We start from the raw sequence: 22051 nt of genomic DNA on the forward strand, positions 1-22051 counted from the left end.
TCATTGGACAAGGGTAAAATATTTGTTAACATCACAAAGTCTACCACGATACAAATTCAATTCAGGGGCCCTCGATCGATATGAGAGGATATCAAATGCCCATTTACTTTAATATAATCAGTTCCGTTTATATTAACCCAAAAATCAACTAAAATATGATTTTATAATGTTGTTACTGAATTCTTCCAGCCATTTAAATGAAAAAAAAACTATTCATTTTAATAAAAAGAATACACATAAAGTGGAAATTTCAAAATAAAGTTGCATCTTTAAAAAGATATGTACCCGCGGCCCTTTGCTGCGTGTCTCTCCCCCCTTTTCTGTCTATCTGCACTATCTAATAAATAAAACCTAGATATATTCATTGATGGTATTGAATCAAGGATCAGTGAATCGATATACTGAGCCAGATCAATGTATTGTTAAACCCCTAGTTGACAGGTGATTGACCTGTGAGATTCTGTGTGGATGTTTGTGTGTTTTCCACAATCGGGATATCTCATCAGTCCATGAATGGAGGCTTTGTGTCATCAGCAATGGGGAACTGAGACCCTGGCCAAGTTGTGGATGTGAGTGGATCTGGGAGAGTATTGGATGTGTTTTAGAGAGATGGTTCTCTTTTCTGTAGCCTGAGCACTTGTGATCCCCATTCCTCATGCTACAAATCATGTTGTTATCAATTCTCTGGGTTCTGGTGCTCACTGAAAACCAACTCAGAAACAAGTATGAATAGTTAGGGTTGAAGAAACAGAAAGAGGTGGCATCATCTTCTCATTGCCAGAAAGGGATTCTGAGTCTGTTGCAATGACACAAAGAAAAGAGCTTGCCCACCCTGCCAGCAGAGCACACAGACAACTCTTTGTGATACTAATCAGTGTTCATTCCTGCATCAACACTGTTGGTTGGATACATCTGTTCACTTAGAATATTCTGTAGATTTATTCGTAATAGCTAAACTGAATGTTTTTAGCAATAGTGTTTGATCTTCTCTGCTGGGTAGATTATTGTTCACTGATTACTCATGTCAATATTTGAGCTCCGTGTGAGACAGTTGTTGAAATCAAATATGCATCTAGTAATTTTTTTGCACATAAAACTGTATTAATATCCTGTGCAGCGGCTTTTTGTTCCCTTGTGATTAAGTGTTGTTTTAACAGTCATAAATGTCAGTACCTGAATTATCAATGTTTGGTTGTGTCCCATCGGGATAAATTAATGGCCTGCCTGTTTGTTATCATGAATAATTTAATAAGTTAAACTGTTTACCGAGTTTAAGACCGAGGTTTTTGCCCTCTCAGAGAAATATAAAACAGATTTCCCTAATGTGTTCAGAAGACTACAAAGAGGTGCATCATTGTCCGATAATCACTCTTATTTACAGAGTCCTGTAGTTACTCTATATACACCCAAAAATATTTTTGGATTAATGGCTCAGCTCTTATCACACTTTGTATAATTTTGGAGTCTTTCTGATATATCAGTGAACTAACATCGGCCAATTTTAGCTAACAGATATATTTTACTGGTATGAAAGTTGTCCAGTAAGTAGCTAATAAAGTTCTGCAGTACTGAATATTTAATGTTAATATTACTGGCTTGCTGACAACACACTACCTCATTAAATTTGCATTATTGTTGATTATAGTTTTCAGCCACACTAGAGGCGTGGCTCTCGGGATGGCAATGTCAGTGTTGGTCGGTCCACCACTTTGGTCCAGACTGAAATATCTCAACAAGTATTTGATGGATTGCCATTCAAATGTGGTACAGACATTCATGTTCCCCTTAGGATGAATTCTAACAACTTTGGCGATCCCTTAATTTTTCATCTAGTGCCATCATCATGCCAACATTGAAATGTTTATGACTACACACTTTTAAAACCAACGACATCTCCATCAGCCTCAGCTGTACCTTGTGTGCTAATAGATGTTAGTATGCCAAGATGCTAAACTACTGTAAGATGGTGATCATGGTGAACATTATACTAAACATCAGCACTGTCATTATGAGCATGTTAGCAAACTAATGTCAGCATTAGCTCAAAGCACCACTAGTGCACGAATACAGTATCATAGAGCTGCTAGTGTTCTTTTAGACTCTTAGTCCTGTTCCGCTATAACATGTCCCACCCAGTACATATCTTGGCCACAAATTATCCTAACCCTTTTCAAAAATGTTTATATTATGTGTTTGCTAGTAGAAAGAACAAATCTTTATTTGTCACACACACAATCGTACAATGTGCAGTGAAATTTGTTTTCTGCATTTAACCCATCCAAACTAATTAGGAGCAGTTGGCGGCCATAGTCCAGCACCTAGGGACCACTCCAGTTGTTGCAACAGTACTTAGTCAAGGTACAGTGGCAAGAGTTAGCATGCATATCTTTATGGTGGGAGAAAACCAGAGCACCTGGAGGAAAACCACTCAAACACAGGGAGAACATGCACCGGTGCTGTGTTATATGTTATAGACATATTGGCTGATATATTTTTATCTAAACTCCCAAATATCAGTATGTGCCTTAAAAAAAAACAAAAAAAACAACGGCTAAGCTCTAATATATTTTGTTTTGTTTTTCATGTTAACACAGAGAAAGAGATAATTAAAACAGTAATCATGATTTATGATAAATTCTGCAGTGAAGATGAATAAAAATGGTAAGTTTGTATAGCACAGTTTATTGCCCTCTGGCTGCTGCGATAAGATGACCTGATACAAAATCAAAAGTCAATTCAAAGGTTTTCCACAGAAGAAGACTGGCCGTGTCTCCTAGTGTGTAATGTGTTTAGTTGTTCATTATCAAATGAATATTTGAATATTTACCACCACCATCAATTCCAAGTATTCCTTTTGGCTTGAAATTTTACATTTGCATTCGCATGAACTGGGGTAGACGCTCCATATTCATGCGCCATCTTGAAATACATTAGCCGGTAAGGGACATACAGGACATACTGCTCCGCCTTTCACGTTTTCACTGTCACATGATAAACTCACAGGTAGAGCTGTAATCGGGCCTTAAAAGTACGGCCCGAAAAGGCCCGAGCCCGACAGAGTTCGGCCCGAGCCCGACAAGTACATTTTTATTGACAGCCTTTTAAAAGCCCGAACCCGTTTACAGCCCGACTGTACAAAAGGCCGTCTATCAGCAGTCATTAGAGTGTCGGAGAATAGCGCGGACACGCGCTTCACACTGCGAGCGGGCACACTCACCACTCAGCGGAAAAGGGAGAGAAAGAAAAAAGAGACTGCGCCGCACGCACACAGCTCCTTTGTCTTTCGTAAAAAATGAGTCATTTATACATGTTTTAACATCATTTATTCATGACTAACAGAGGCTACAGGCCACTTGGAAGTTGGAACACCGAAATTAATGAACTCCTCCAGAGACCAGCCTCCGTTTCACCTCCTCAGGATCCAATTTCACGCTAATCGAAACGCATCAGCTGACCGCTCATTTACCATGGCAACCCGAAGCGCAAGCCCGAGCCCGGCCCGAGCCCGTGTAAAATAATAGAAATCAAGACCGAACCTTACCGAACCTTACCGAACCCGTCGGGTCCCGTCGGGTTCGGGCAAAGATCTTCAGCTCTACTCACAGGTGATGCTAATGCTGCTAATGGGTATCGTAGCTTCCCGGCCCCGGCAAGTTTGAAGAAGGAAACATGGAGGACCGTACGTATTCAAAATCCAAATTTCAGGAACAGGAGTCTTCTTCTTCGCCCGGAAAAAGAAAAAGGATATTAGAAAGAGCAAGAGACCGGCTTTTTGAAGCATGAAGGCTACCGTAGAATGCGATATATGATCTCAACACTAGATGGGAGAAATTCCTACACATTGGACCTTTAAACACCTTGAGCATAAAGAATGAGGGTGCCCTCCTTTTTTTTTTTTTTTTTTACTGCTGCTCAAGTGTTCACCTCCCTTTTGGACCTTGAAATATTAATGGATGAGTTTTATTCTGGAGTCAGGAAGGTGACCTTTTATGCATCTGTGTGTGCACAGATGAGAGTCCACTTTCCACTACACACTTTACAGGACTTTTATTTTCAAACAAGCGCCTATAAATATGAGGCTGTTTTCATATTATTTGTTCATATTTATCCCATAAAAGAAAACTTTGATGTTACAGATAGAAGTAGATCTAAAAGAAGATACTTTACTAGCTGTGATAAAAGTTTGTGTTCCTAGAGATAGAATGGTGAATGAATAGAAGCACCAGCCTAGTTACATAATTTAATCTTGATTAGCTTTAAATATGATTAAAACCTTTCTGCATCAGGATTCACTCAGATATAAATTGTGAATAAAAAAGGATTAAAGAGAGAAGGTGAAAATGACCCGGAAACGTGTACCAGTAATAATAAATATCCATATATTATTTGTTATTTGTATTCAATTAAATATTTGTTTTGTGTGTGTTGGGTTGCTCTACTTCTTGTCATAGAGACACAAATCACCTTGAATTCCAGCTACCTCTATGCCTTCATTCATATGACAGTGAATGCAGCCCCAGACATTGCTTTTACACCCCTCCCTTTCCCCTGCGTTCCTCCCTCTCACTCAGAAAAGTGTTGGATGTGTATGAATATGATGAGTGTTGACATTACTGCTGGTCCCACTTGCTCCATCAGCCCTGGGCTGGGCTAATGTTTGTTGGCAGGGCTGGGTCAGGTGGTGTGAAGGGACAGTGCATGGTGGCATGGTCCTGACAGCACAAGGGAAATGCCAAAAGACTCAGACTCATTCATTTCAACAAGATATCAACTATTATTTGAAAAGAAACAAAAACTGTTTTTGTGCATGATGACTTCTCTACTGTCTGACACAGAAAAAAAATCACTTGGCTGTCTCAGTTCTAATCCTCTTAAGGTTTTCATTCTTACAGTAATCTATCTTTAATTCTTTATTTTTAATCCACAGAACTAGGACTTTCCTTGCCCTTTTAGGTGTCTTCCATCCATACTACTGATTTCAGCTCATGACTGTAAATATTTTCCATCACCATTTTCCCAAATTGTATCAATTCCTAGATTATTTTAAACTGATTGTTCATTTCCGGTTTCTGTTGATTGCAGTTTATGTCCTGACACTATAAAAAGTAAAGGTGCCCTGTGGTGTGTGTGTTTGTGCACAAACAAAGTTTACATTCTGTGTAACCCACCAAAATAGGTCTACTAAACAACGTCGATCAATGCATTTCCTTCCACATAATACAATTGTTTGCTTTTTAAATGTAAAGCTTGTATTGTGTACAACCATGTTTGCTAGCTTGCAGTCTTCCTTGCATTTGTGGTGTTAACGCCACCAACCAAATCAGCGGAATAGTGTCAAAACACAAACAAGCAAAATGGGGACAAACTCGTAAAAACATTGCTCATAGCTCTAGCAGTGGACAAAAACTGCACAAAGTACCTTTACATTTCAGAGATTAGATAGATGATAAATTTGACAAAGCTATATAGGTTGTGAATAGTTCACAGTGATTGATTTCCTACCTCAAGTGTCTGCAAGTTGATTTTCAGAGCTCACTGATGTGAATAGAAACCAGTTTCTGCCTGGAGAGGAAAAAATCATTATACACATCTATGGTATGCTTTGGAAAATATATGAAATTTGTACTTATTAGATTAAAACATGCAAAGCCACCTTTAAAGGATCTTTCTTTCATCATGTACTTGTAAATTGAGAAAAGTATTCCTACCATGAAGCATTAAACCTTTAAAAAAAAAAAATGAAACCATCCCTCCACCCTTCTTCTATCACAGTGAAACAACATTGAAATGAATACGTTTTTTTTTTCTGTCTGTACATTATGTTGTCAGACATGGAAACATAAATAAACCAGACAACCCACAAGTCAAAATGTGATGTTAGTGGCTGGACATCACTAGGTCGCACATTTTTTCAAAGCAGAGACAGCATACCCAAAGTTCAACCCTGTTCCACTTACAAAGACAACAAATAACTCTAATGTTTTAATGTTCCAACAGGCGCTGGGGAATCTGGGAAGAGTACCATTGTAAAGCAGATGAAGTAAGTTACAAAAAGCAATTTTTGTCTTACTTTTTCTTTATGTTTGCCTTTTTCGGTTTCACCCAAAGATGTATTCTCCACCTTGAAATAAGTGTTTCAACTATGAAATAATGGTGTCTTGATTGTAATAATACTTGTTTCACGAAAGAAGAACAAATAATCTGTCAACTTGTGTTTCTGTTGTTCTCTTTTCCTTGGACTGTAAGAAAATGTTTCAGCTGTACATTAACTTTTAAATCCTGATGCTGGCTAATAAGAGCAAACTTTACCACACTTCCACCTGATGAGTCTCTTCTCAGATAATTTTTGGGGCATTTTTAGGCCTTTATTTTCACAGGACAGATGAAGACATTAAAGGGGAGAGAGAGGGGGGAATGACATGCAGCAAAGGGCCGTAGGTCAGAGTCGAACCCACGGCCGCTGCGTCAAGGAGTAAACCTCTATATGTGCGCCTGCTCTACCAACCCTTACGAAACCAAAATATATTGCAGTACATTGGAAAATATCATGTGATATATTGGGCACTATATTCCCATATATGTGATTTGATATTTATATTTTCCAATATATTGCCATATATGCATACATCATATATGTTTATATATTGATAGCCTACATATAAAAAAATATATTGCAATCAAGACCTTGCAATATATTTTTTTATATGTAGGCTATCAATATATAAATTTTGTCATGTTTCTTAATACTATAATATGTATTATATACAAACTTGATTTCAAGGAGTCGGTGGAGCGGGTGGGGGGGGTGGGTTAAGGGAGAGCTCTAGCGAGTGTGAATGTATAAGTGCTGTATTGTATTGTATTGTCCTTGTCTTATTGTCCATTGTCTCGAGGACCCCCTCGAAAACGAGATGCTTCATCTCAAGGGGTTATCCTCTTAAATAAACAATTTCAATTTCAATAGTTATGCCAAAAGTGTAGCTAGCTAGCCGCTATATTTTCCCATTGTATTGAATGGAACACATAGTTAGCTAGCTTCTCCTCCTAACAAGAACCCTCACATTCATAAAAATGTCTTAAATTCAAATTGGACTGTTAGCTTTTGTTAGCTTTGTAAGACCTTGGGGTAGCTGTGATATAAGTGTTGTGATGAAATTCAAACTGTAATTAAAGCTGCGAGCAGCGATGGACGGGCCCTCGCGCCTCTGCGTGCGTCAGGGTTACCGGCGGACACTGCTCCTTGTACCCGGCGCCATTTGGGTGGCACTCAGACGCGCCCGTAAAAATCCTCACTAATGAAAAGGGAACTCCCCGCTGAGTTCAATGATACCTCACACAAGACTCTACGTCATACAGTTCATTAGCTGTGAAAGGGGTGTGGCCAAAATATAGGGGCCGGGCCAAACCTTTACCCATAAAAATGTAAGTCTGCTGAGTTCATTGATACCTCACATAAGACTCTACCATAAACGGGTCACCATTTATAAAAAAGGGTGTGGCTAAGCACAAAGGGGCGGGCCAAACAATCACCAATGAAGAAGGAAGTCTCTGCTGAGTTTAATGATACCTCACACAAGGGTCTACGTCAAACAGGTCATTAGTTTTAAAAGGGGGCGTGACGTAAGCATAGGGGGCAGGCCAAACCATCATCAATGAAGAATTAACTTTCTGCTGAATTCAATGACACCTCACACAAGACTCTACCTTAAACGGTTCAAATGTTATGAAAGGGGCGTGGCCTGATTAAGTGGGCATGGTTAAAATATAGGGTGTGGCTCAGTATCACATGTTGACCACACATTATAAGTTTCATGTAAATCGGATGATGTTTGTCATATAAGGCAGATTTCCTGATGGCAGCGGGGGGCGCTATGACCAAAAGTCAATGTTGGCCTGTAGGTGTCTTCAGGCCTGGACCCTTGTGATTCGTGAGAAATTTCGGGCAGATACGACAACGTACACTCAAGTTACAACAACTTCTTTTTTCATCGCTAAACACTCAAAATGGCCGCCCCACCACGGCCACGCCCTATGACGAAGTTTTTCTTTTAACAACTTTTCTTCTTTAAGGTGTTGAGATGATACAGACATACAAGTTTGAAGTTGATCGGATGAAATCTCTAGGAGGAGTTCGTTAAAGTGGCCAAAATCGCACTAATTTCGAACTTGGCAAAAAATGGCGGACTTCCTGTTGGGTTTAGGGTATGGCTCCAATGACGGTTTTTGTACATCTTGACATGTGACATATTTCTACCAAGTTTCGTGAGTCTACGCCAAATGCACTGCAGGGGCTCAATTTCTTTAAAGTGCCCATATTATGAAAAAAACACTTTTTCTGGGATTTGGGGTGTTCTTTTGTGTCTCTGGTGCTTCCACACACATACAAACTGTGAAAAAAATCCATCCATGCTGTTTTGAGTGAGATACAGGTTTCTGAATGTGTCCTGCCTTCAGTCTCCTAGTGAGCTGTTCAAAATTGGCTCGGACTGTGACGTCACAGTCCGAAATGACAACTTGCTAACCACAACCGTTAGCTCGTTAGCATGCTAACCGTTAGCATTAGCATGCTAACGCTAATGCTAACGATCATCTACGTGGTTCTCAATAGCAAAGCACTGCTACAACACACACAAGTTCACCATAATCTACAAAAGAACTACTTACATTGTGTGCCCTCATTTAGAAGTCTCCCAGCTAATCCTGCCTTGTAACTGACCAAAGTTGGAGAAACAGGCTCTCTTTTACTGTCTCTAGAGTTAGCTAGCTGACGTGATCTACATCTGAACTACTGAGCATGTGCGAGTGCAATCAAAGATAGTACAGAAGAAGAAGATGAAAAGAGGTCTCACTCTGTAGCTAAAACAGAAACCAGGTGAAAAGAGGATCTGCAGCAGTGAGAGAGAGCTGTGCAGTACAACAACAATATGGTGTTTTTTGAAAATTAAACCATGTAAACCTATTCTGGTACAACCTTAAAATACAGTTATGAACCTGAAAATGAGCATAATATGGGCGCTTTAACTTTGTAGGGGGCGCTAGCGAGCCATTTTTGCGCACGTATTCCCGAAACCCTTAAAATACATACATTTTCACCAGACTTGATGCGACTGCCAATTTTGGTGAGTTGTTGAATATGTTAAGCCCCTCAAAAAGCCAATTCATTTGCAGAAAAAAATAATAATTCCTTCAGTTTCAATAGGGCCTTCGCCGCTGTCGGCGCTCGGGCCCTAAATATATTATAGTTATGCCGGCAGCCGGCCGCGGAGCCCCGGTAGTGCAGTAATCCACAAAGCGTGACTTTGCCCTGGGTATGGAGCCCAGCAGGCTGCCGCTTTCTCGTCAGACTGTGTGGAGGTCCTAAAGTCCGACACGTCTTCCCAAATTTGCAATTAGCCATCAATTTTCGTAACCGGCCCATATTTGAGCTTTATATAGTTGATTCTGTTGCGTCTCAAATGTGCGTGCATGGGGATTCGCTCAACTAATCAGCGCGCGTCTCTAATGTGTGTGTATGGGGATTCGCTCAACCAATCAGTGCGCAGCTCATGAGCATACAATATTTGGAAGAAAAGCTCTTGAAAATAGGGCCAAAACAAATGGATGCATAAGGGCCAATAAAATATCAACCAGGCCATTTTCAGTCCAACCAATGTTACATACCCCATTAGGAGACCATAAAGAACAGTGTGAAATACCCTATATAATCATTCTATCACCCCTTTAATGTATGTCCCTAAGTATTGTTTTTGTACTGTGGGTTTTGTCTCCTTGTCATTGAGTGATTTTCGGTCTTGTTTTGTATTATGTTCTGTTTCCTGTTTTATTGTGATAGTCCATTTTCTTTCTTGTCATATCTAGTTCTGCTTCCTGTGTTTTCCCGCCTGTGTGATTGTCTAATGTGCTCCACCTGTTCCCCTGCCCTGGTGTCACCTGTCCTGTGTTTGCTCGTTACCTAGTTAATTTAGCCTCTGTGTTTCCCTTTGTGTCTTGTCAGATTGTTTTGTGTCCGTTGTCTTGCCTGCGTGAGTTTTTGTTCCTCGCCCTGCTAGTTTGTGTCCTGGTCCTGTCTATTGAGTTAGTTTCTATCCTGTCAGTTTGTTTCAGCCTTGTGCTTTTTTGTATTTTTCCTTGGGTTTTTACCAGCCTTAGTGCTGCCGTGTTTTTGTTAATAAATCCCCTTCCTCAAACCTTCTCCTGCCTACCTTCCTGGATTGGGTCCTTTATTCCCTGCCTCCACGTTTTACATTTACTTTTAAAAATCTTCTTCCTGAATAGGGTTGGGTACTGAAATCCGGTGCTAATACGACACAGGTGCCTTCACAACCTGTATCTACCGGACCGAATAGCAAGCGGAATTTCGGCGCCTCCTTCCGGTGCTACTGATATGTCTGCTCTGCTCTCTGGTGCTCTGAAACAGACGTTAAGACACCGGGCAAAAATTATGTATGCCATATATTAAAAAAAAATTTAAAAAAAAATTTAAAAAATTATTTTTAAAATTTTTTTAAAAAAATTTTAAAAAAATTAAAAAATAATATAATAAAATAAAAAAAAAAAACACCCCCCCATATTTGTTTCCATATAAGTTTACATATATTTAGAATATATTCTACCATATATTAAACATATCTGTACATTTATTTTTCCATATAGGTTTACATATATTTAAAATATATTCTACCATATATTAAACATATCTGTACATATGTTTCCATATAATTTTACATATATTTAAAATATATTCTACCATATATTAAACACATATCTGTACATATGTTTCCATATAATTTTAAATATATTTAAAATATATTCTACCATATATTAAACACATATCTGTACATATGTTTCCATATAATTTTACATATATTTAAAATGTATTCTTCCATATATTTAACATATATTCTACCATATATTAAACAAAGATGTGAAACTATATCTTTACATATATTACCAATACGTTTTCCCATATAAATGGGAATACATTATGGTGGATATTTATAAATATAAATATATAAATATATATTTTGGAATATATGAAAGTGGCAATAATTTGTATATTTTGCAATATATATTGCAATATATAATATATTGTATAATATATGTATCATCAATATATTATTCCATGTTTTTTCAATATATAATATTTGTAAAATGTAATGGAAAATAATATATTGTAATATATTACAATATATTTCAAGTAATATATTGGTAAATATATTTTCCTTTCGTAAGGGAACTGTGCCAGCCCATGTCTGTTCTCACTGTTAAAGTTGCCATACCTCACTGATCTTCTGCGTTTGTCTCAGACACTCAGGCACTGAACATATACAGTAAATCATCAAAACATTGGTAGATACATAAATTTGACTTCCTCCCATGTGGTTTCTAGGATACAGTATGGCCTCTCCTGTTTTGTTACTGTATTTTACTGCTTATAGCACAAGAACGGTGTGAAGAGTTTGGGAATACAGAGGATATTGTATTGCCTGTGCACCAATCAGAACACACACAGACAGAGGAGCCTAAATGGCTTAATAATTCACATTCCTCTGGGCTAGCCAGGCATTGAATCCATTTTTAATGACCTTGGAGCAGGAACAGTCTGTCACTTTTTGAAGCCAGGTTATTACAGGAATACTGTACAGATAAATCAGCCTGCAAGACCGAAACACTTGTTTATTATGTAACATTACACAGTGATGTATCCTTTGTGTGTGTGTGTGTGTGTGTGTGTGTGTATGTGTGTGTGTGTGTGTGTGGGTGTATATATATATATATATATATATATATATATATATATATATATATATATATATATATATATATATATATATATATATATATATATATATATATAGGTTGTGTATATATATATAGGTTGTGTATGTATATATATATTTATGTATGTGTATATATATATATACATATGTATGTATGTATGTATATATATATACACACATAGATAGATAGATAGATAGATAGATAGATAGATAGATAGATAGATAGATAGATAGATAGATTGATCTATGGTACTACAACAGTCCATAAAAATCCCCCAACAACGACAACCTAAAAAACAAAATAAAATCTATACAGGTTGCGAACTTGCTACCTTACTGTAGAAAGTGGATAGATGTGCATTAGTCTAAAAACATGCTTTAAAATACACTCTGTCATTTGGTAACTATTCCAGCTGATGTCTTTGTTGTGGCTAAGAAGAGTTACCATTGAGTTATACTTATCTAGAGTGCCTATATTTATGTAAATTATTCAAGTTTAGCTATTTTCAACAGTGCATCAGTCAAGTCTTGAATGTGTAGAGCACTGTTGTCTCTCCATTTGCAAAAAAATAAAACTTTTTGGCTAAAGCAAAAGCTACAGATATCAACTTATTGTCTTGTTGATTAGGCAATCTGACAGAACCCCTATTATACGGAGTACGGCCGGTCGGGCTGAATACAAACTTTTGTCACAGCACAGTAGCACATTACCATAACATATGTAGATATTTTGTTTATAACTTCTTTATAGATATGTTTTGTTTTGATTTGAGAAATATCTCTTCCTAGTTAACATTTATCTCAATATAAATGTGTTTTAGTGTAAACATGACATTAAATGAGAGGAAGTTAGGAAAACTGTTTTCATAAAGCAGCTTAAAGACTAGGCAACTCTTGGTTTGCTAAATTGCTACTGTACGTTATTATTTGCATCAACACGCTGTTAAAAGCCGTAGGCAGGTTCACCTCAGAATTAATGTGGGGTCGTCTCAGTATGCTCTCTCTCACTTCCCACTGCAGCCTGATGAAGTCTGGATGATTGCATCTGATGATAGGATGCACAGACACTTAGTTCCCTCGCTCTCAGGTTCTGAGTAATAATATACTGCATAAACTGGATGCTGCATAGTTGATGCAGTTTCACTGGATCATCGTACACAGCATTCTGAAAATAATAATTGTAACGCAGAGTTTACAGTATATGCTTCTTGGTGACAGAAAAAAACTGCTTTTCAGCATCAAAATGTTTCGCCTTTTGACACCCAATTACTGTTCATGTATTATTTCATTTATAACAGAATGTGTTTTTCATGTTCAACTTAATAATTGATGTATTGATGCTGAAATATACTCACTGATAATCCGTTATTAATCAGTTATTAGTGCTGTGAAACCCTAATTTGAATATGGCAAAAATGGCTACCCACTTATGCTTGCCAGTGCCACCATAATAATTTCCATTTTTAAGCTGCTATAACCAATGATTTTATTTTAACAAAGGATCAAGTGACTACATATATGAATGGTGCTGCTCTTAGTGATGAACCCACAGATTATTGTAACCCAACACTGCAGTTGCCCTCAGCTTTACTTAGTGTTAGTGTTTTAAATGACACAGGAAAGACAAATCTGCAAACCTATCCTTTAATGTACACTTTAATAAATGTTGCATATGTTTTAATTCTTAGGATCATCCATGAAGATGGCTACTCAGAAGATGAGTGCAAGCAGTACAGAGCAGTGGTTTATAGTAATACCATCCAGTCTATTATGGCCATTGTTAAAGCCATGGCCAGTCTCAAGATAGACTACAGCAACCCTGGCAGAGTGGTAAGACACACAAGCACACACATGCTTAAAAACACTTTGTATTCTTTGTGAGAGCAGATGGCTGACCAGCCTAAAAAAAAATCATCATTGTGTGAGAATGAAGAATTGAGTTGCCTTACTAACTGTGGACAGATCAAGATCTTCCTCAGGCCACAACAAAACAAAGCCTGTTTTATCAACAGCATCTTGCAGTTGTATACCTGGTGCAGTCCTTAAGACTTATGCTTGCCCAGAACTGAAATCACAAGAGTGTGTCTTTGTTTCTACAACATACTGTGTCCCTTTCATTTTTATCTGTCTCAAAATAATGGAAGACAAACTGTTGTGTCCACTGTCCATTATCTCTAAAACAAACATTTTTTCTCCTTCACTTCACTTCATATTCCAGTATAACCTGGTGAACAAAGATTATTTAAACACTGTGATGCCTCTGGGAAAACAGGTCTGCTTCATAAATCACGCCTCCTCTTGGCAATTCCTGTTCCATCAACTGTAAGCTGTGCAACGTCAAATGTTGGAAAGTGATTTTCCACATTCATCTTACAGCAGCCCTTTTTCAGCTGTAGAATTGCTGTAACTAGAAACTAGAACACAGTGTAATCCTTCTTGGCTCCATCCTTGTAACCTGCAGGGAAATGGTCCTTGTCTTACGAACTTCACCTCCTCCAACTTTGATCTGCTCGCTCATTAAAGTAATAGTCAGAGAAAGAAGTGGCTGCAAGTGTGGTTAATGCCAGCCGCTGCAGCAGCAGTGAGAGCTGTTTTGGGGATTGGATTTATTCAAAAGTTCTGGCAAGACACATTTTAACCGCACGTTTAGTTTGCCAGGTGCTTTCTGCAGCCTTAGCAATGACACAAATGAATTTCTTGTTTTGAAGGCTACTACCTGTAAAAAAAAGAATTTTGTGTTTTTTAATAACTGATTCATCATTTACACTGTGTTCCAAATTATTATGCAAATTATATTTTACACTGATTTTCCTATTATTATTATTATTATTATTATTTATTATTATATATATATATATATATATATATATACATACACTTTTCAAGTCACCAACCGTTAGGGTATAAGTCGAATTTCAGTGAACAAACCCCCCAATGAAAACAGTATTGTTTCAAAAACAAAAAACTCAAAATGCACTCTTCCAAATTATTATGTACTGCACAGTTTCAAAGCATTGTATAGGTTGCAAAGAACTGAAAATGGTCATTTGCTGAATTTGCATTATTAGGAGGTCATATTTACTGAAATCAAAGGATATTTCAATCAAACACATCTTAACAGGGCAAGTTACATGTTAACATAGGACCCCTTCTTTGATATCACCTTCACAATTCTTGCATCCATTGAACCTGAGTTTCTGCTTGAATTTCTTTGCAGGATGTCACAATATCCTCCCAGAGCTGCTGTTTTGATGCGAACTGCCTCCCACCCTCATAGATCTTTTGCTTGTGGATGCTCTAAAGGTTGTCAATAGGGTTGAGATCAGGGGAGGATGGGGGCCACACCGTGAGTTTCTCTCCTTTTATGCCCATAGCAGCCTATGACACAGAGGTATTCTATGCTGCACGAGATGGTGCATTGTCATGCATGAAGATGATTTTTCTACGGAAGGCACGGTTCTTGTTTTTGTACCATGGAAGAAAGTGGTCAGTCAGAAACACTACATACTTTGCCAAGGTCATTTTCACACCTTCAGGGACCATGAAGGGGCCTATCACATCTCTCCCCATGATTCCGGACCTATACATGACTCAGCCACCTCCCTGCTAACGTCGCAGCCTTATTGGGACATGGTGGCCATCCACCAACCATCCACTACTCCATCCATCTGGACCATCCAGGGTTGCACGGCACTCCTCAGTAAACAACAGTTTGTTTGAAAATTAGTCTTCATGTATTCTGGGCCCACTGCAACCGTTTCTGCTTATGAGCATTGGTTAGGGGTGGCAGAATAGTAGGTTTATGCACAACTGCAAGCCTCTGGAGGATCCTACACCTTGAGGTTCGCGGGACCAGCAGCTGTTTGCTGCTTTATAATGGCATTTTAGCAGCTACTCTCTTAATCCAATGAATTTGTCTGGCAGAAACCTTCCTCATTATGCTTTTTTCTGCACAAACCTGTGTGCTCTGAATCGGCCACAAATCAGCAAATGACCATTTTCAGTTCTTTACAACCTATAAAATGCTTTGTAACTCTGTTGTGCATAATAATGTGGAACAGTGCATTTTGAGTTTTTTATTTTTTTTTAAATACTGTTTTCATTGGGTGGTTTGTTCAATGACATTTGCCTTATACCCTAACTGTTAGTGATTTGAAAATTATATTATATATACGGTACTGTGCAAAAGTCTTAGACAGGTGTGAAGAAATGCTGTAAACTAAGAATGAAAATAATGATTGTTTATTTTTATCAATTTACAAAATGCAAAGTGAGCGAACAAAAGAAAAATCTAAAATCATTTCAATATTTGGTATTACTGCCCTTTGCCTTCAAACCAGCATCAATTCTTATAGGTACTTGCAAAAAGTCAGGGATTTTGTAGGATTGTAGTCAGGTGTATGATCAACCCATTATAGTGTATAGGTGCATCAGCAAGGTCTCTCCCAGACAAATATTTCAAAGCAGACTGGTGTTTCAAGATGTGCTGTTCAAGCTCTTTTGAAAAAGCACAAATAAATGGGCAACGCTGAGGATTGTAGACGCAGTGGTCGGCCAAGGAAACTTAGTGCAGCAGATGAAAAACACATCAAGCTTATTTCCCTTCGAAATCGAAAGATGTCCAGCAGTGCCATCAGCTCAGAACTGGCAGAAACCAGTGGGACCCAGGTACACCCATCTACTGTCCGGAGAAGTCTGGCCAAAAGTGGTCTTCATGGAAGAGTTGCAGCCAAAAAGCCATACCTCCGACATTGAAACAAGGCCAAGCGACTCAACTATGCAAGAAAACATAGGAACTGGGGTGCAGAAAAATGGCAGCAGGTGCTCTGGACTGATGAGTCAAAATTTGAAATATTTGGCTGTAGCATAAGGCAGGTTGTTCGCTGAAGGGCTGGAGAGCGGTACAGTAATGAGTGTCTGCAGGCAACAGTGAAGAATGGTGGAGGTTCCTTGCAAGTTTGGGGCTGCATTTCTGCAAATGGAGTTGGAGATTTGGTCAGGATTAATGGTATCCTCAATGCCGAGAAATACAGGCAGATGCATGATATCCATCATGCAATACCATCAGGGAGGCGTATGATTGGCCCCAAATTTATTCTGCAGCAGGACAACGACCCCAAACATACAGCCAAGGTCATTAAGAACTATCTTCAGCGTAAAAAAGAACAAGAAGTCCTGGAAGTGATGGCATGGCCCCCACAGAGCCCTGATCTCAGCATCATGGAGTCTGTCTGGGATAACATGAAGAGACAGAAGGATTTGAGGAAGCCTTCATCCACAGAAGATCTGTGGTTAGTTCTCCAAGATGTTTGGATCAACCTACCAGTCGAATTCCTTCAAAAACTTTGTGCAAGTGTACTTAGAAGAATTGATGAAGAATTGTCTTGAAGGCGAAGGGTGGTCACACCAAATATTGATTTGATTTAGATTTCTCTTCTGTTCATTCACTGCATTTTGTTAATTGATGAAAAGAAACTATTACCACTTTCTTAGTTTACAGCATTTTTTCATACCTGCCTAAAACTTTTGCACAGTACTGTATATTATATCATTTGCATTGACTATTTAGGAAAATCTGTGTAAAATATCATTTGCATAATAATTTGGAACACAGTGTAGTTTGCATGTCTCTCTTTTTTGTCTGGACTAACATTACATCGTCATCTTCAATTAAATGTTAGCTAAATCCCCTGAACAGCAACTGTCCAATCATAGCTTAGCAACTCTACAGTAACTAGGCAAATCAGGCCAAGCTTTGGATTTTACTACAAATTACTACGGATATTGGGAGTTAAATCTACCATTATTTATCGTAAGTATTGCAAACTGTGTTGCCTTATGAGAATGGAAAGCTTGACAGGCAACAGTAACTAATGGGGTCAGGACTCAGCGACTGGTCAATTTGCATCAGTTTAAAACATTTACTGGTTTCAGTTTCTCTTTTACTTCTTTATAGAATAGATGTATCGTTGTATGTTTATATAGTTATACATTTAAATGAACTTTGAGTTGAACCTTGGATGCCATTTGTGATTTTTTTTGTTGACATTTAATAGATATAAGGGTTAATCAATTAATCAAAACAATTTCATTAATCAACAGTGGAAATAATAATGAACACATTCACAGAACCTTGTCAGCACATTCAATGAACCCTTATACAGAAACACATACAGTACATACAGACAGACACCCTGTACACACAGACACATGGAGACACACACCACCACCATCAACATCAACAAGTCGCAGCTTCAGGCAGAGATCCAGTCTACTGCACCCTGTGAACACTTATCAGCCTGTGAACAAGCTGTCAGTGAGGTCTAACAGTGGCTGAAGGACTGTGTGTCAGAGTTGTTTTGCTGTGATGCCAGCGTATGTGCGCTGTAACTGAAGATGTAATAAAAGGATTGAGGACTCTGCTGTGGTCATTAGAGCCCAATGGATGGACTTTTCTTTTTTCCTCTGACAGATCTGTCAAATGGCTATATATTAGTCAGTTAGTTTGTTCATATGCAGAATGCAGACACAAAAACAAATCTTTATCAAAGTTTCCCCTTCAATGTACATATTGGTATGTAAGTGTTGCATTAAGATAGACTTACATAAATGTTGACCCATCCTTTAATGATGCATTATTATTATTTAAATCAATACAAAAATCTATACAGCAGATAAAGATTTACAGTTTCCATGTTTCCATTTGGCAGTGATGCTCTCATTGCAGCTATCCTGTCCTGCGTCCTTATTGCCCACTGCAGGACGATGCCCAGCAGCTCTTCGCCCTGTCTGCAGCTGCTGAAGAACAGGGCATCTTTCCTGATGATCTGTCCAATGTGATGAGGCGTTTGTGGGGTGACAGAGGCATACAGAGCTGCTTTGCACGGTCGCGAGAGTACCAACTCAACGATTCTGCAGCATAGTGAGTGTGAATTTGTATGTACATTTTAAACTGGGATGCCACAAAATACATGTTTATGCTTTAAAATAACTCTACTTCAATAAAGAAATATCTTCCAGCCTTGTGGAATAATAAATCTGTGATTTTTAATACACTACTCAGTTTTATAACATTCAGGCTGTCATTATCAATGTTGACACGACATATCCTCTTCTATTTGTACATCAATCTTCAAGCAATCTGCTCCTGCATGCACCGACTCTGTTTCACCACTATAAATGTAAATGTGGCTACCTGTCAAATATGCTCTATTTTTTATCCTGTATACCTGTTTGATATTTATATTAGAAAGTAGTTTTGCAACCGAAACATTGCACTTAAATGTTATTTTTTTAAAGATTATTAAACAGCTGAAGAAAGTGACAGTGAGAAAGGTTTTGGTGTTTTTTATATTTTATTCATTTTATGTTGATCTAATATAAAGGGGTGTTTTATATTCCTGCCATTAGGGATGTTGTTGTCTTGGTGTTGTCATGGATCCAATGGTGCAATCCTTTCAGCCTCTCTCATGTGTGCTGCAGTCTTTAACTTCTCTAGGGAGCTATCAAGACTGGAAATATAGTCCAATAACTTCCATTTAGTGAGTATTGCTACCTCTCTGGGTTTGATTATTAAAAATTGTAACCTAATAAGCAGATAACAGAATAGTTTGTCTTGAGGGATGAAAAACAATTTAGTTGGCACCGCTTAGTCACACCTTTAGTTTATTTAGAAGAAGTTGATTCATTTTGTGGTAGTACTATATAAATGTAAAATATATATACTGTATGTATATATATATATATATATATATATATATATATATATATACAGTATATATATTTTCATATATATATATTTGTTTTATTAATGGCTGCTCTGATGAGATAGAAAACCATTTTTGTTTAATCATTTATTGTGTTTTTATTCACTCCAATAAATCTGCCAGGGTTTGTCGGCTCATTAATTAGTATAATTATGTGGACGTGAAATGCATAAAGATCTTTACAAGTGAAATGGTGAATATATATCACTTTCTGCCTGTGAAGTGAAGGTTGGCTGGACCACTAAAGCTCCCAGCTGGCCTTGGATGATGTAATGCTTGTGTAAGTGGATCAGGTTGTGTCAAGCATGGTGAAGACGGATAGAGGGAGAGTGAGAACGGAAGACAAGAGTTGTTAATGGAGAAATAAAAGAGAGGGAAATTGAAAGAAATGCAGCCAACTTGATAGACTGAGAGGAGACAACCTACTGCACTTTTCCTTTGTGTAACTCTTTTGATCTCTGTGTTGCATTTTGCATACTACATATCACAATTAATATATATATAACTTGATTTGAAGCCATGTTGATCACCTCAGAATTTTGTATTAAATAAAATAAATGTTTTTTTCATTAGTAAATAATATGCATGTTGCCATTACAATCCTCCCACTAAGGCTAGTATATTGTACTCTGAGTCTAGTGGTAATCCCTCAGTGGTCTCACATAGACATTTCAGTCAGCTTTTTCCCACAGGGAGTTATTATATGAATTCAGAGTAGGTATTTGGCATCCACACTCTGACCTCATCTCAATCCCGACAAGCACACCAAGCAAAGCACAGCGGATATTGGAGTGACAATAAAACGTTTACCCCCCAAAACCTGCTTCAGATACACAGCCTTGCAGGTGTTACCTATATCTATCGCAGAAGACATAATATATAGTTAACTAAGATGAATACATTTTTTCTTAAGAAATGTCATGACAGTCGAGAGGCAGTCGATAACCAGCAGTGCATACATGTACAGTATATGACAGGTTGGCAAGGAGTGCAGCTGCACACACGAGTGTGGCAGAAATGTCGATGTGTGGACAGTTCTTCATTGTGTGTGTTTGTGTGTGTGTGTGTGTGTGTGTGTGTGTGTGTGTGTGTGTGTGTGTGTGTGTGTGTGTGTGTTTGTGACATGTGTAGCCTGGTTTGTTTTTTTGTCTCTCTTCCTCCTTTTGCATGTTGAAATATATATATCCAAGTCTCTCTCTCTCTCTCTCTCTCTCTCTCTCTCTCTCTCTCTCTCTCTCTCTCTCTCTCTCTCTCTCTCTCTCTCTCTTTCGCTCTCTCTCTCTCTCTCTTAGTTACCTGAATGACCTGGAGAGGATAGCTAAAGCAGATTACATTCCCACCCAGCAAGATGTGCTGCGGACTCGGGTCAAGACCACTGGCATTGTGGAGACTCACTTCACCTTCAAGGAACTGCACTTCAAGTAAGGCCATATAGCACTGACCTAAAATTCACTGCCATCTACACTCTCACTCTGTCTCCCCTTTTATCAAAACAAGCAAGTATTCTGAGCGGTAATATGACCCCCAAGTGTTCACTCATCTCTGATGCTTGAATGTTATTTGGTGATACATAAAAGATTGTTTTACTAGCCACATAAGAGCACATGAAACATGACCGATACTGAATAAAATATAAATGTTCTGTTCTATTTTGGGAAAGCAGCAAGGCAGAAACCTAGCTTGGATATTAAAGTAAATGCCGGTATGTCATTGTATGTTTTCTTTTATGCCTCCGCGCAAGCAACAGCAGTGGCCAGAGGCTTTATGGTTTCGGGTTGTCCGCCCCATTCTCATGAGCGCGATATCTCAGCACCCCCTGGAGGGAATTTCTTCAAATTTAGTACAAACGTCCACTTGGACTCAAGAATGAACTGATTACATTTTGGAGGTCACAGGTCAAGGTTACTGTGACCTAAATGTTTGTTTCCATTATTCAACGCCATAACTCAGCAACAGAAGGGGAGATTCTGACAATATTTCCCATTTGGTCGAATACTACTGAATTGGTAACACTAATCTTGGGTGTCCACCTTGAAACTGTGGTGATTGTTTAGATCTTACAGTATGTTCTGCCGGGTTGAAGATGTGTGTGAATCATCCATGTTTTGCCAAAGAATACACTTACTGTAATACCTTTTAATTAAATTGCTTCAAAGTCTTCAGTACATATATTATGAGTCTGAACAGATAACAATGTAGTGCAACTTGACTGGTTGGCGGAGGCATACAACTGCAAGGCAGTAATTCTAGTTTACATCAGTTTAAGCAGTGACATCACTGTGTCAGCCTCCTCCACACACTATAGAAGCCAAATTATACCAGCAATTAAAAGCTTAATTATCACATATGCACTGAGAGCTGGGTAAATAAATTAGATCCTTCCCACCATGCTCTCACTCAATAAGCTTTATGGAGTGGTAACATTTAAATGTATCCTCCATGGTACAGTGCTGTAGGTCTTACATATAATATGCTCTGACCCACCCTGAGCACTCATGTGTGGGA

At 38.2% G+C, this 22051-nt stretch overlaps 1 protein-coding gene across 1 annotated transcript in view; it reads left to right on the plus strand.

Moving 5' to 3' along the window:
• The window catches only part of gnai2b (guanine nucleotide binding protein (G protein), alpha inhibiting activity polypeptide 2b), a 55360-nt gene that overhangs the window by 28599 nt on the left and 4710 nt on the right, over window positions 1–22051 (plus strand). The window contains exons 2-5 of the mRNA XM_039797206.1: window positions 5998–6040; window positions 13469–13610; window positions 18542–18702; window positions 20839–20967. Of these exons, the coding sequence (XP_039653140.1) occupies window positions 5998–6040; window positions 13469–13610; window positions 18542–18702; window positions 20839–20967 (475 nt within the window). The remainder of the gene's footprint in view (window positions 1–5997; window positions 6041–13468; window positions 13611–18541; window positions 18703–20838; window positions 20968–22051) is intronic.

Source organism: Perca fluviatilis, chromosome 4, assembly GCF_010015445.1.
Source record: "Perca fluviatilis chromosome 4, GENO_Pfluv_1.0, whole genome shotgun sequence".
NCBI classification, from domain to species: Eukaryota; Metazoa; Chordata; class Actinopteri; order Perciformes; family Percidae; genus Perca; species Perca fluviatilis.